Source organism: Mustela nigripes, chromosome 3 (assembly GCF_022355385.1).
Source record: "Mustela nigripes isolate SB6536 chromosome 3, MUSNIG.SB6536, whole genome shotgun sequence".
Lineage (NCBI taxonomy): Eukaryota > Metazoa > Chordata > Mammalia > Carnivora > Mustelidae > Mustela > Mustela nigripes.
Genome location: NC_081559.1, coordinates 46,477,996 through 46,492,691, shown reverse-complemented (window position 1 = coordinate 46,492,691; position 14,696 = coordinate 46,477,996). Strand labels below are relative to the sequence as shown.

Genomic DNA, 14,696 nt, shown 5'->3' with positions numbered 1-14,696 from the left:
CACTGAGGCTCATCTCTGTAACCATTGGAGCTGACCCTGACCAGCTGCTGTGCTCCCTTCCCCCACCTCCTCCCCTGCACTCTGCTGGCTGGGACTGTGTGTGATCTTGGTTCCCCAGTTCCAGCTTCCCCATATCAGCTGGAATGAGACATAAGGACCCATCTGATTGTTACTTAGCTCATCACCATTTATTGTATCCAAATGTTTCTTCTTCTCGGGGAGTATCTAATGGTATTTTTGGAACTCCTAGCACAGTAAAACTTTGAGAGGATTGAGTTTGAGATGCTCCTTAGTTGCAGATGCCCCAGGCCCGCACCTGTCCTTTTAAAGTTTCGTTGTGTTTGCGGTGTCAGGATGAGGTTGGGCATTTAAAGCCATGGGACAGAATGAGGTTTTCTGGAGAAGCTATAGCCGGAGACAGGGCCAGCTTAGGAGCAGGACATATTTGTGGAGGGGTGGCGGGAGAGGGCTTAGGAGGAGAGAGTGAAAGAGGGAATGTGGGGTCATGGCAGCCTGGAGAGGAGATGAGGGCTGCTCAGCGGGGTTGGATCCAGCCCTGATCAGAAGGAGAAAAGAGGGCTGGCCTCAACCACATGGGGTCACTGGTGATCACTTTCTAGTTGGAGCAGTGGGAATCCTGCCCGGTCCAGGGCTGGTGAAGGCGGGGCAGGGGTGAGGCACTTTGGTGAAGAGGTTTAGCCAGGAAGGATTGGACCCTGTACAGTAACCGAAGGGGAACAAGAGGAACATGCCTCCAGGGGCAAGTTTTATCTGCGAGGTGGAGACGAGCAAGCAGCTGTGCTTGGTGGGTAGGATGGAGAGGTGGAGTCCTGAGAGCCAAAAGGAGTGTGCTGGGGCCCCCAAAGTTGCCTGGGGAGGGGGTTGGTGGACTGGGTGTACCTGCACCTCTGCCCCAATGCTCCCTGGAGGGTGGGGCTGGTCGCTGGGGGTGGGGGTACAAGATGCAAGAGGTGTTGGGGAGTGGCAGTGTGAGGGGTGAGGAGGGTGAGCTGCTTCCTGGGCATGGCCTCTGGGGGCTGTCTGGACTCCTGACCCAAAGTGTCTTCTGTCTTAGTGGTGCCCAGTGCTATCATGAATTTGTGGTCAGTGAAGGAAACTTTTTGGGATTTTTTGTTAAAGGAGCCGTCCACATGTTTATTCAGCCCTTTATTTGTAGCTGATCCTTTGTCTTTGGACAGATTCTGTGCAACAGGGCAGCTTGGCTGGGGCCTGCAGGTTCTAGGTAGAGAGGTTTGCCCTCCAGAAAGCTGGTGCTGACTGGCCTTCTTCTCACAGGGTGTTGCAGGGAGGTGTCCACCCCTCCTGCCTCGGTTTCTGTCCAAGCTGCCTGACCACCTGTGCTGGCCCACCTGGTAGCCCAGAGGTTCACTTCCTGCACGTTGGGACCCAACCCTGATACGTGGCTGTGACTGAAGTCCTTCGTGCAGGTCAAAGTGCACTGTCTTGTGCTTGGACTGTGAGACAAGGGGAACTTCAGTACCCTCACGGATCTACCGTCACCCTAAAAATCCCTGTGCTCCCTTCTAAGCCCTGGCACCACTGGTCTTTCTAGTGTTTCTGTTGTTTTGCCTTTTCCAGAATGTCCTATAGGTGGAATACGTGGCCTGTATGGACCCTGTGGGGTGGACAGACAGCTTTTTCAGATTGTCTGCTTCCACTTGAGCAATGTGTGTATATTTAAGTTTCCTGTCTTTTTGTGCCTCGATGGCTCTTTGTTTTACCCTTTTTTTTTTTTTTACTTTGAGTTAGAATATACAGAACATAAAGAATTTACCATCATAAATTACCATTTTTCAGTGTCAAGCTCTGAGGTATTAAGTACATATAGATGGTTGTGCAGCTGTCGCCACTGTCCATCCTGTAACTGCGGTCAGTCTGAAACTTGATACCTGTAAAGCGGTGACTGTCCTCTCCCTTCCCTGCAGCCCTCGGCGTCACCATTCTGCTTCCTTTGCTTGATCCTGACGACTCTGAGTGGCGACTCTGAGTGGCTCGTGTAAGAGGAACCATCCTTGTATTTGTCCTTTTGTCACTGGCTTATTGCGCTTAGCATAATGTCCTTACATTGTGGCGTGTTGTAGAATCTGCTTCCTTTTTAAGGCTCAATCTGCGTATTCCTTCAAGTGAACAGACCACATCATGCTCATCCACTCATCTTGCGCCAGATGTGGGCTGCCTCCGCATCTTCGCCATCATGAGCAGTGCTGCTGTGAGCAGACCTCTTCCAGACCTTACTGTCTGTGGTTCTGAGTAAGTACCCAGAAGTGGACTTGCCGGATCCTGTGGTGATTCTGTTTAATTCCTTTGAGAACCCCGTGCTATTTTCCATGCCGACTGCACCATCTTAACGTTCCCCCAGCAGAGCACAGGCTCCATCTGCGTCCTCACTGACACTAGCTGTTTTCTGTCCGCTTGATCCCAGCCATTCTTGCGGGTGTGACACACTGTCTCACTGCAGTTCTGGTGAGCGTGTCCCTAATTATTGGTGATGGTGAACATCTTCTCATGCATTGTTGGCCATTTGTGTGTCGTTGGAGAAAAGTCTCAATTGTCCATTTATGAGTTGGGTTCTTCCTGTACCCGTTGCTGAGTTTTAGGACTTCTCTCTCTGCGGCAAACATCAATCTCTGATCAGAAATAGGGTTTGTAAATATCTCTCCCGTTCTCTGGGGTACCCTTTTATTCTGTGGGTAGTACCTTTTGATGTACAAATTTTTTAAATTTTCATGAAGTCGAGTTTGTCTGTTTTTTTCTTGTATTCCCTGTGCCCTTAGTGTGGTGCCTGAGGAATCATTGCCAAGTCTGTAGCTGTGAAGTTTTTGTGCTGTTTTCTTGTAAGAGCTTTATTGTTCTAGGTCTTAGTGAAGTTCTTGATCTGTTTTGAGTAAATGTTTATACATGGTGTTATATAGGATCCCCAGTTATCCCAGCACCATGTGTTGAAAACGTTGTCCTTTCTCTGTTGAATGGTCATGGCTCCGTTGTCAAAAATCAGTTGACCATACATATTCAAGGGTTTATTTCTAGTTCTCTGTATTCTGTTCCATTGTTTCGTATGTCTGTCTTTATGCTGACACCACACTTTTTACTACCGTAGCTTTTATAGTGAGCTGTGAAATCCGGAAGTAGGAGTGTTCTAGTTTTGTTCTTCTTCGGGAACGTTTTAGCTGTTCTGGGGCCCTTTAGGTTCCTTGTGAATCTTACAATGGATTTTTCTATTTCTACAAGCAACGTTATTGGGATTTTGATAGAGATTGCATCGAATCCATACATTACTTTGCTTAGTAGCAACCCTTGAACAATGTCAAGTTTCTATAAACCTAGAATGTGTTTCCACTTATTTATATTAATGTCGGTGTCTAGTTGTTCCAGCACTATTTGTTGAGAAGACTAATTTTTTCTCCATCAAGTTGCCTTCGCTCCCTGGTCAAAAATCAGGTGCATGAATTAGTGTGGCTCTCCTTCTGGCTCTCCATTGTGCTGATCTCTGTGGCTCCTGTTTCGTCAGGATCATGCTGTCTTGGTTAGTATAGCTTGTAGCTTTTGGTAAGTCTTGAAATATACGGGATTGTGAGTTTTCCAACTTTATTCTTTTTCATGAGTGTTGTGTTGGCTGTCCTGGGTCTTCTGGCTCTCCATATAAACTTGGGAATCAGCTGGTTGATTTCCAGGAAATGGCCTGCTGGGATTTTGAAGTTGGGATTGTGTTGACTCTATAAACCAACGAGGGAAGAACTGACATCTTAACAGTGTTGAGCCTTTGGTGCATCAACGTGGACTACACATCCATTTATTTTGATCTTTTATTTTCATCAGAGTTTCATATTCCAGTTGTTTCTTGCAGGTGTGTGAGAGAACAACTATATGTTAACCTTGTATTCTGCAGCCTTGCTGCCATTGCTCATTAATTCCAGGAGCTTTTTCTTCTACGTTGATAGTCATGTCATCTGGATACAAAGATGGTTTTATTTTTTCTGTTCCAACCTGTAACCTTTTATTTCCTTTTTTATTATATCAAGTAGGATTTTTTCAGCACATTGTGGACTATGAGTGGTGCTGATCTTAGCAGGAGAGCTTTTGAGTTTCTCACCATTGAGTATGATGTTAGCTGTAAGGCTTTATTGATGATACTCTTTATTAGGAAGTTCCCTTTTATTCCTAGTTTATCAAGAGTTTTTATCAAGAATGGGTACTGGATTTTGTCGAACAGTCTGTCTGCATCTACTGATGTCATTATGTGGTTTACCTTCTAGCCTTTTGGTGTGAAGAGTTACATTAATGGGTTATAGAGTGCTGAACCAGCTTCGCACACCTGGAATAAACCCCGCAGTCATGGTGTATAATTCACTTTCTTACATTTTTGGACTCAATTTGCTGAATGCTTGTTAAGGATTTTTGCATCTGTGTTCATAAGAGATATTTGTAGTTTCCTTTCCTATAATGTCTTTGTCTGGTTTTGGTGTTACAATACTGTGCATCTCATAGAATGAGTTAGGAAATATTCCCTCTGCTTCTACCTTCTACAAGAGATTGTAGAGAATTGTAGAACTTCTTCCTTAATTCTTTGGTATAGTTCATTGATAAACCCATCTAGACCTGGTGCTTTTTGTTTTGGAAGATTGTTTATTTAATTTCTTTGAGGGATATAGGCCAATTCAGATTATTAGTTCTATGTGAGTTTTGGTAGTATATATCTTTCAAGGAATTGGTCCATTTCACCTAAGTTATCAAATATGTGGGCATAGAGTTGTTCGTATTCCCCTCTGACTGACCCTCTAATGTCCACAAGATTTGTAGTGATGGCCCTTTTTTATTTATAGTATTGTGTATTTTCTGTCCTGTTTCTCTGTTCTTAGTTAACAGGACTTGACGTTTATCAATGTTACTGATCTTTTAAAAAAATCTTTGATGTTCACTTTATTGTTTGTCTTCGTTTTCAGTTTTATTGGTTCCTATTCTAATTTTTTTTTTTCTGCTTGCTTTCAACTTAATTGCTCTTCTCTTCCCACTTTCCTAAGGTGGAAACTTAGATTGTTGATTTTAGATATTTTTTCTAATATACTCATTCAGCGCTGTAAATTTTCCTCTAAACATTGCTTTTACTACACCCTACAAAATTTGATAAGGTATATTTTTAATTCTGTTTAGTTCAAATAATTTTTTATTTCTCAACCCACCTATTATTTAGAAGTATCTCATTTAATCTACAAATGTTTGGGGATTTTTTACCTTGCTGTTACTTTCTTCCAATTTAATTCTTTTGTGGTCCCAGATAGAATTTGCTTGGTTTCTAATCTGTTAAATTTGTGAAGATATGTTTTATGGTTGTGGGGAATGTTCCATGTGAGCTTGAGAAGAACATGTGTCTACTGTTGGATGTTGGATGAAGTAGTTAGGATTCTCCAGACAAACAGAACCAGTAGGATGGAGGATGTAGATGTAGATAGATAGATATGTTTATGTAGGTATCTGTGTCTCTCTATATACACACACATAGAGGATAGGAGATTTACTATAGGAACTGGCCCCCATGATTATGAATGGCAGGATGGGGGCTGCCAGAAAAGCTGGAGGCATAATTTAGTCCCTCTTGAAAGGCCTGAGCATTGTCGGGGGGAGTGGATGGGGTATAAGTCCCCATCTGAGTCTGACTGAGTCTGAAGATGGGAGCGCTGATGTCCTAGGACTGAGAAGAACCCCGGCTCAACCAGAGAGCAAATTCACCCTTCCTCTGCCCTTTTGTTCTATTCTAGCCTTCGGTGCCCACCCGCATAGGGGAGGGCCTTTTCTCTAATCCATTCACCAATTCACATGCTTCCGGAAACTCCCTCACAGATGCACCCAGGAGTAATGTTTTACCAGCTCTGAGTGCCTCTCTTAGCCCGTTCAAACGGACACAGAGGTTACCTATCACAACAGCTCATAGACCAGTGATGGATGATACGGTTGAGTTCAAGTCCTTCCTGATTTTCTGCTGCTGGATCTGCCAGTTCCTGACAGAGGAGTGTTGAAGTTTCCAGCCCTACAGTGGATTTGTCTGTTCTTGTTACAGTTCTGTCAGTCTTTGTCTCTCGTATGCAGGCATCACGGACCCTCGTCTTCTTGGAGCATTAACACCTTGGTTATTAATTACATTACCATCCTTGTTACTACTGATAATCTTTCTTGTCTCAATGTTTGCTTTGTCTGAAGTTAATATAGCTCGTCTAGCTCTCTCTTGATTTGTGCTAATAGGACAGATATTTCTCTGTCTCTGTGCTTTTGATCTATGTCTTTATATTTGAAGTGTGTTTCTTCTAGATGGTATATAGTTGGTCTTTTTCTTCAGTCTACTCTGACAGTCTCCCATCTTTTCACTGGTGTACTTGGACCACTCACATTAAAGTGGTTCCTGCTTCAGCTTGGACTAGTACCTATCCTGTCCATAACAACTTCCTGTTGGCTTCTTCTGTGTCTCTGCCCTCCTTCTCTGCTTTCTCTGGTTTTGACTGAGCGTTGCGCGTTAATGTCCCCCTTCCTTAGCAGGTAGGCTTTACTTCTTGCGGGAACTTTGTTTATGGGTATCGTGGAGTCATTTGCAGCTTCTCCAGGTCCACGCCAGTTTCTCCCTCTCATCCCTCCTAAAATTGATGTCATTCATTTGCTTTGTCCATGTGCTGTAATCACACTATTATTAATCTGAACAAACATTTATCTGCTGGGTCAGTTAAGAGTAAGAGGGGGGCACCTGCCAAGTGCAGCTGGTTGGGTGTCGTGACTCAGTTTCAGCTCAGGTCGTGGTTTCAGGGTCCTGGGATCGAGGCCTGCCTTGGGTTCCACTTGGGGCAAAGTCTGCTTCAGACTCTGTTCCCCTGCTCCCGCCCCTGCTCTCCCCTCCCAAATAAATAAATAAATCCTTTTTAAAAAGAAGAAGAAAGAGGAAGAATTTTATTTCACTTTCACTCTCTCCTGTCTGCAGATTCAGGTTTCTGTCCTACGTCCTCCTCCCTGAAAAACCTCTAATAATTCTTACAGGGCATGTAATTCCCTCTTTTTGTTTTAAAAAGTCTTCAGTTCTTTACTTTTGAAGGGCAGTTTATTTTCTTCTCTCTTTTTAATTTTTGTTCTTAAAATATTTTTTAAAAATTTGTTAAATTATTTATTTATTTGACAGAGAGGCAGGCAGAGAGAGAGAGAAGCGGATTCCCTCCTGAGCAGAGAGCCCGAAGCGGGGCTCGATCCCAGGACCCTGGGACCATGACCTGAGCCGAAGGCAGAGGCTTAACCCACTGAGCCACCCAGGCGCCCCTTGTTTCTAATTTAAAGTTCCTTTTTAATTCCACTCAGTTAGCTTATGTGTTTGAAGGGCTGTCTCACTGGATATAGAATTCTACTCCTGTTTGCTTACATGACCCACCCACTGTGATTCTTACCCATTTTGTTCTATGGGTGAGAATTGTTTCCTCTGGCTTCTTTCAAGACTCTCCATCTTTGGTTTTGGACAGTTTGAATATGAAAGGTTAGACATGACCCAACTGCCAAACAGGCCAACCTGATACCTCAAGGGAAAGGCCTATTTAGCTTTTTTTTTTTTTTTTTTTTTTTTTGGTAGGTGTAGGTTTTTTGGTATTTACTGTGCTTGGTGTTGTCTGGGCTTCCTGAATCTGTGGTTGGCTGTCTGACATTAATTCTGAAAACTTCTTGCTGTTACTTCACACATCTACTTTATTTCTGTTGTGTCCATTCCCTATACATATCCCTTTTGTAATTGTCCCCCAGTCCTCCCGTATTCTGTGTGTGCTGCTTCTGGCATCTCAGTGGGGGAGTTTCTGCTGAATATCCTCAGGTTCACCGGCTCTGTCTTTGACCTCATGCACCCCAGGCTTCACTTCTGTTGCTGCAGCTCTGGGTGTGCAGCCTTTCCTTTGGCTTCTTCCTTGGCCTCCTCTCCTCCTACCGAGCCCCTCTGTTCATGTGTGTTGTGTGCTTTTTCCATTAGAACCCTTAGATGAATCAGTTTAAGTTCCAGGTCTGAGGATTTTAGAACCACTGCCTCATCTGTGTCAAGGTTCTGATGTTGTTTGTTCGGGTTGCGTTTTTTTCCTTGCCTTTTAGCATGGCTTGTAGTTTTTTTGAAAGGTGGACGTGGTGTAACAGGTAATAGAAGCTGAGCTAAACAGGCCTTTTGCTTGCGGTATCAGGTTGGCCTGCCTGGCAGTTGGGTCGTGTCTAACCTCTAATGCAATCGAGGTGGCTTCAGATTTCTCTTAAGCCTTTACTGCTTGTCTCAGGACTCCTTCCCAGCAAGCACACCTGGAGCTTTTTCTGCTCTGATCTTCTTTTATCTGCGGGAGCCCTGAGGAGTGGTGTGGGGGAAGGGGACGCTCTGCAGTATCAGCGTTGAGGTTCATCCTTGTGTGGCCTGTGTTTCTGGGCTGTGACCTTCACAAGTCTTCGGGGAGTGAGAAGGGAAGGCTGGAGGGGCTAGTGGGGAAAGTCCTGCCCCCAGTTGAAGTAAATAAAGGTCAGGTAAGATCATCTTCCATGCGGAACCTCCTTTCCTCTTGGAGAATGCTCTGACTTTAGTTCAGAACTCTTCCTTCCCCTCCCACTGCAGAGACAAGGGATTTTCTTCTTGGTTTTTTTTTCTTTTTTTAAGATTTTATTTATTTATTGACAGAGACAGCGAGAGAGGGAACACAGGCAGGGGGAGTGGGCAGAGGGAGAAGGAGGGTTCCCACTGAGCAGGGAGACCAATGCAGGGCTCAATCCCAGGACCCTGGGATCATGACCCGAGCCAAAGGCAAATGGTTAACGACTGAGCCACCCAGTGCCCCTTTTTCTTGCCTTCTCATAGTGAGAACTGGTTAGGTTCCTGGAAGTCAGACCCCTGGAAGCGGGGGGCCTCCAGGAAAGTATCTGTCATGCTTGTCCACCTGTGCTCAGCTCCAGCCTCCTGCCCGGTTGCCATCTGTGGTCTCTATCAGCTTGCATCCGCTCCCGGGGAGCACGTCCTCCAAGTTCTGGGAGACCTGGGACTCATTTCTCTAATGGGTCCAAGCAAAGTCACTGATTTTCAGTTTGTTCTTTGTTTTTCCTTTTGTAAGGACAGGAGTTATGGCTTCTAAGCTCTTTACAGTTCAGAGTTAAACCTTGAAGCCCCTGCCCCTGTTATAAATCTGGTTATTATTAATGTGTAGGAAAGCTGCCAATTTTAATAACTAATCATTCTATCAAAATCACTTTCTAATAGTTTTTCAGTGGAGACCTTTGAGTTAAGTAGGTAATCAGCCATAATTTTTGCAAATTAAAATTATTGGGTCTCCTTTTCTGTCTTTTGTGTTTTATAGAAACATGGTCTACTTCCAGTCATTTCTTTTTTTCTCTGTGTGCACACACTCCTCCCATTTCATGGAAAATAAAGTGAAGGTCTTGCTCTCATTTCAGAACAGCTTCCCCCGGTGTGCCAGGCAAGTGGGAAATAAACAGGTCACCCATGCAAGGACAGTGTCTGCTTGGCCTGGGCTCTCTCTGTGTTGTGTCGGAAACTGTTGTCACTAACACAGCGATGTGACAGTGGGAGGTGCCCGGAAGCAGTCTGTCCCAGTGAATGTGTTTGCTCCCTTCCTGTCGTTGGGGTCCTGGACCTGCCTGCTGGCACCTTTGCCAGGAGACGGAGAGGTCTCCAAGCATTCGCTCTTAAAGCCAAGATAAGTGGGCCACCAGCCCCCTGGGAGACAGACAGAGGGGACACGTCAGGAGTTTCCAGAGGGACTGTTCCAGAAACAGCTTTTGCTACGTGCCTGGTTCTGCCTGCTTCCCCATGACACAGATCAGCTTCCTTTGTGTTCCCCAGGGGAAGCAGCAGAGAGCGGAAGACCTGCTCCTCACTCCCTGCCTGTCCCACCATGGTCTGATCTGACTTGATCTCCTCCCACATCCCAGGCTCAGTTCCCTCCAGGTCTCTGGTCTCCCATGGGTTTCTGAGGAGCCATGTCCTAAGGTGGAACTACAGTTCCCAGAATGCCATCTTCAGTTTGGCATTCACTTCCTGCCAAGCTGCTAACAGCCAGGTGCAGACGTTTTCCGTCAATTGGCAGAAAACAACCTTGAAGAACCTTGACCGTGTCTGGAGTTCAGAAAACTCACCATCACTGATGGGTAAGCCTGCTTTCGCTGTCTTAGGCCAAAAAGTGAAAATTTAATTTTCTTGGAAAATTTAAATTCTTGTTTTTGCATTTTGGTTGAGATGTTAATAAAAGCAAAAAGCAGTAAGAAAAAAATGCATATAAAAGTGTCCGGTTTACTTGAAGAGGTTAAAAGTGGCAAATAGGCTTAAATCCCTTATTTTTTATGTTTTTTATTTGTTTTACTTTTATTTTTCTAGTGAAGTATGATTTACGTGGAGAAAAATACACAAGTCCTAAGGATTTAGTTAGATGAATTTTGAGATACACTGTAGGCTCTTGGAAGCGGACATGTGGGTCTCAGAATTACTTGTCGGTTCTCCCCTGCAAGGCTTCACTGAACACAGGAAAGATGGTGGCAGGCAGCTCAGTGGGCGGTGGTGCAGGTGCAGGGCCTGCAGGGGGGTGGGGGGGCGGAGCCAACCCCGAAGAGCAACCTGGCTCAGCCCATTGCTGGCGGGTGTGGGAGCCACTGGGGAAGGCATGCGGGTTTACCACCGCCCCTTATTCAGGTGACCTTCCTTACAGTTAGAGCAAATGACACACAGCCAGGAGAGCTCACTTTGACATGATCCTTGGAGCCATCAGAGCTTGGATGCAGAGTCAGATGCCACGTCGTGGTTTAATGGTGTTGGATGCTGGGCGTGTGTGCCGGTGGGGAAAGCCAGGCTGCCAGGGGAGTGTGTCCTGATGTGGATTTAATAGCATGCACCTGCAGCCCCAAGCAGGTGCTTCCTTTTTCTGCTCAGAATGTGCTTCTGACTTCAGAGAGTCACTTGAGGATTTTTTATTCTGCCACTTAGTGACTACTGCATTCCTTTGGTCGTATGGCCACCACGCAGGGGCTCTGTGGGCTCAGAGAGACAGACTCAGTGTGACACTGAGTCGTGCTCCCATGAGGCTTGGCCAGCCGCACCTATGCAGGTGCCACGTGACCGATGCACACCTTCCCACCATTGTGGAGGCGATGGGATTAGTTTTGACAGACCTGGTTAGAGGCAGAAGTTAGGCCCTCAACCATCTCTCCCTCCTGCTCTTCTGGGAACACCCTCCCACTCCGTGTTCAGGTGCCATGGCCATGTGGAGCTCACCCCTCCGGGGGTTCTGACCAGTCCTGGGATGGCCTCTGCCCTCTCCTATCCTCCTCCAGCCATGGCTGGACTTGACTCCATCTGAAACCCACCTGTCCCCCTACTCTCTCCTCATCCCATTCCCTGACCCACATCACCTCCTGAGCCCCTCTTCCTGTGTTCTGGTTCTGGCAACTGTTCTCAGGGCTTCCAGCCTCTGTTCCCACCCCAGGCAGGCCGTCCCCCTATTCCACCTCACCCAGTTCCTCCCCTGCTGTCCTTGTGTCCCCTGTCTGACCCCCCACAGCACAGCATCTGCACTCAGATGTGTCCGGGGGATGTCATCACCCAGCAGAGTCAAACAGGCCTGACCCAGGCTAGCGGAGCGCTGTGGGCAGCTCTCCTGTCCCGAGACCCTGTACCAGTGCCCCGGAGGTAGAGGCTGAGGAGGTAGAGGCTGCAGGCCAGGCTCTGTTTGTCTGCATTTGTTAGCCAGGTGGTGGTCCCCTGTTCCCTGTCCCTTCACAGGACCCTCCCTGGAACACCTTTTCCTGTCTTCTCTCTCGCTTACTAGTGAATTAGGGCCAAGGCAGAAGGGCCCGGGGTCCACCAAGGATCGCCTTCAGGGCCTGGGCCCTTAGAGGGGTGTCGGGAGGGTGTCCGCACATCCAGGCCCTGGTGTGGGACTGCTGTGCTCTCGCTCCCCGCTGACCGGCTAACCCATGCCTCACGCCTCACACTGCAACCTGTTGTTGCTGCTCTAATTCAGTTACACCTTTAGACATTGGAATATTTAACCCCCAAATCAATATTTCTGGATTTTCTTAAAATAGCAGAAGATTTGCAACAGAAGGCCCTCCCCCTGTGGGCAGCAGGTGGCTGGCATGGACCAGAGGCTGCTGTCACCTGACCACCCTTGGCCCTGTGTTGCAGTAACGTAGTAAACAGGTCCAGGCATTTCGGGCTTTGTTTTGTTTTGTTTTGTTTTGTTTTGTTTTATGTTGGTTTTGCCTCGAGTGTTTTCATTGCGGTACAATTTAAGTAAGTGAAACAGCCCTTAGGTGTTCCCCTCGTGACTTCAGATGGGTGCAGACACCTGTGGGACCGCACCCCCATCCAGAATCCCCAGGGTTCTCTTCTGCCTCCCTGAACCCCGATCCCCCTCCCATTGCTGCTGGCGCTCCTCATCCTTTTCTAGAATTTCACACAGATGGAATCAGAATACATGCATGTTTGTGTCTGGCTTCTCTTTTGTGGCATAAACATTGTTGAGGGAAATCAGATAGTGTTTTAATTTCTAGCCTTACTGCATTCTAATTAGACAACATAGTAGGAACTCTGTTTCTGTTTCTGGAAACTTACAGATTTTCTCTGACCATTTCTAAGGCCCATTTTCATGAATATTCCTGAAGAACTTGAAAAGAAGGTGTACTCCCTAGTTTTCAGGTGTTGTGTTCTGTGTCCCTGACCAGATGTAGCTTTCTCATTGTTGGAGGTGTGGAGGTCACCTGGACACGGAGCAGGCTGGACTCCCTTTCGCTGCTTTCTGTGAGCATCTGTGTGTGTCCTGTGGGTCCTGGACTGTGAGTGCTGCTGCGGCATCTGGCACGCTGGGCTCACTGACGGTGGGGTATTCATCCTGACAAAGCTGTTGTCTGGTTTAATGCATTTTGGCCTGAAGTTCATTATCCCTCCCAGTGAGATTGTGATGTTTACTCTCCTACTGCCCACCTTTGCCTGGCTCTGGAATGCCTTTCCAAATCACTCTTCTTTCTGCCTCACAGTGAGAATTGAGGGTCTTGCTTTGTGATCCAGTCTGAAAAGGTTTTTCTTTTCATGTGTGACTTCTGGTGTGTTTGGTCTTCGTTCTGCCTTATGTTTTATATTGTGCCTGTGGTGTTTTGCTTTTAGAATAAAAACTTCCCACTTGATCTGTGCCTTGGTTTGCCCGCCTCAATGACATTGCTGCTCAGTGGCAAACCGTGGGCCTGCCCTACAGCCTCCTCGCTGTCTTCCCTGCTTCCAGCAGCTTCAGTGCCTGCATGGTCGGTCCATTCACCACCTGTGACCACTCCTTGTTCTCCTGTGGACCACATTCAGAACTTGCTGGGAATCACTTTGCCGACACTTCCCCATGGATAAGGCTGTCCAGCTGCAATGTCCTCAGAATTCACAGGAGCAGAGTTCCCTGAGTGTTAGTGTTAAGACTGTCCACTGTGGTGCCATCCAGCTCATACCCAGTTGAGAATTGTGCAATAGCAACACTGAAAATGTAGAGGCGACCCTGGCTGGCTCAGTCAGAGGAGCGTGCAGCTCTTGATTTCAGAGTCGTGAGGTCAAGCCTCCTGTTGGACCTAGAGCTTGCTTTTAAAAATAAAAAGGTAAAGCAAAACAGGTGAAGATAACTTTTATAATATATTCTGTGTAACTTGGGGCATCTGCCTGGCTCAGTTGGAGGACCATCTGACTCTTGATCTTGGGATCATGAGTTCAAGTCCCATGGTTGGGTGTAGGGTTACTGAAAAATAAATACATAAAAACTTTATTTTTTTTTTTAAGATTTTATTTATTTATTTGACAGAGAGAGATCACAAGCAGGCAGAGAGGCAGGCAGAGAGAGAGGAGGAAGCAGGCTCCCTGCTAAGCAGAGAGCCCGATGTGGGGCTGAATCCCAGGACCCTGAGATCATGACCTGAGCTGAAGGCAGCGGCTTAACCTACTGAGCCACCCAGGCGCCCCTACATAAAAACTTTAAAAATATTAGTATATTTTATTTAACCCAGTATTGTCTGAAATATTTTCAACGTGTAATTTTCAATTCCTAAAAGTTAGTAAGATGTCTGAAGTCCTTCTTTCTTGCCTTGAGTTTTTGAAATCCAGCGAGTATCTTACCCCTAAACCACGTCTCGGTGGACCAGTGAGATCCGATGTCAGCGTGTGGCCGTGAGGTCATAGCGCGTTTGTCAGACGAAGTAGTGGCGACTCTAAAACCCTCTGTGTCTTATGAGTATGGCTCTGGAAGCTTCTGCAGGACGCTACTGTGCGGGGAGCCATGCTCTGCCATCGGCCTCTGTGGATGTGCTGCTCTCATGTCTCTGGTGCCCGGAGTCCACAGCGTGTGGCCTGAGTGTGTGGCTCCTTTCCCTCAGCTCCTCCACATGGTAGTTCGCATCAGTGCCTCATTCCTTCTTACGGCCGATCGTCCACATCCTGCAGCTGTGAGCAGCAGTCCTTGTGTGGGTGTGTGTCCTCTGGTAACGGGACGCCCTGCAGCAGGCCTAGTGCCAGTCCAGGCTCTGAGCTCAGACACTCGGCAGAGTAGCTGCTGTCCCAGCACAGGCCGCACATTGCGCATGCTCCCCGGCACGAGGGCCTTTTGACCTTCTCACATCACTTTGTATTTTCCCCCGTCCTCTCTGTGGTATGGTTCTGCCCGGAG

At 46.8% G+C, this 14,696-nt stretch overlaps 1 protein-coding gene across 3 annotated transcripts in view; it reads left to right on the top strand.

Annotated features, from left to right (window-relative positions):
* THAP4 (THAP domain containing 4) overlaps positions 1-14,696 on the top strand; it is a 40,118-nt gene that overhangs the window by 5,642 nt on the left and 19,780 nt on the right. Inside the window, exon 1 of one of the 3 annotated variants that reach the window (XM_059393938.1) lies at positions 10,052-10,161. The exons of the other annotated variants lie outside the window; for them this stretch is intronic. Coding sequence (XP_059249921.1) covers positions 10,158-10,161 — 4 coding nt within the window. The 5' untranslated portion in view covers positions 10,052-10,157. Of the gene's footprint in view, positions 1-10,051; positions 10,162-14,696 lie in introns of those variants that run through there. 3 annotated transcript variants of the gene reach the window in all.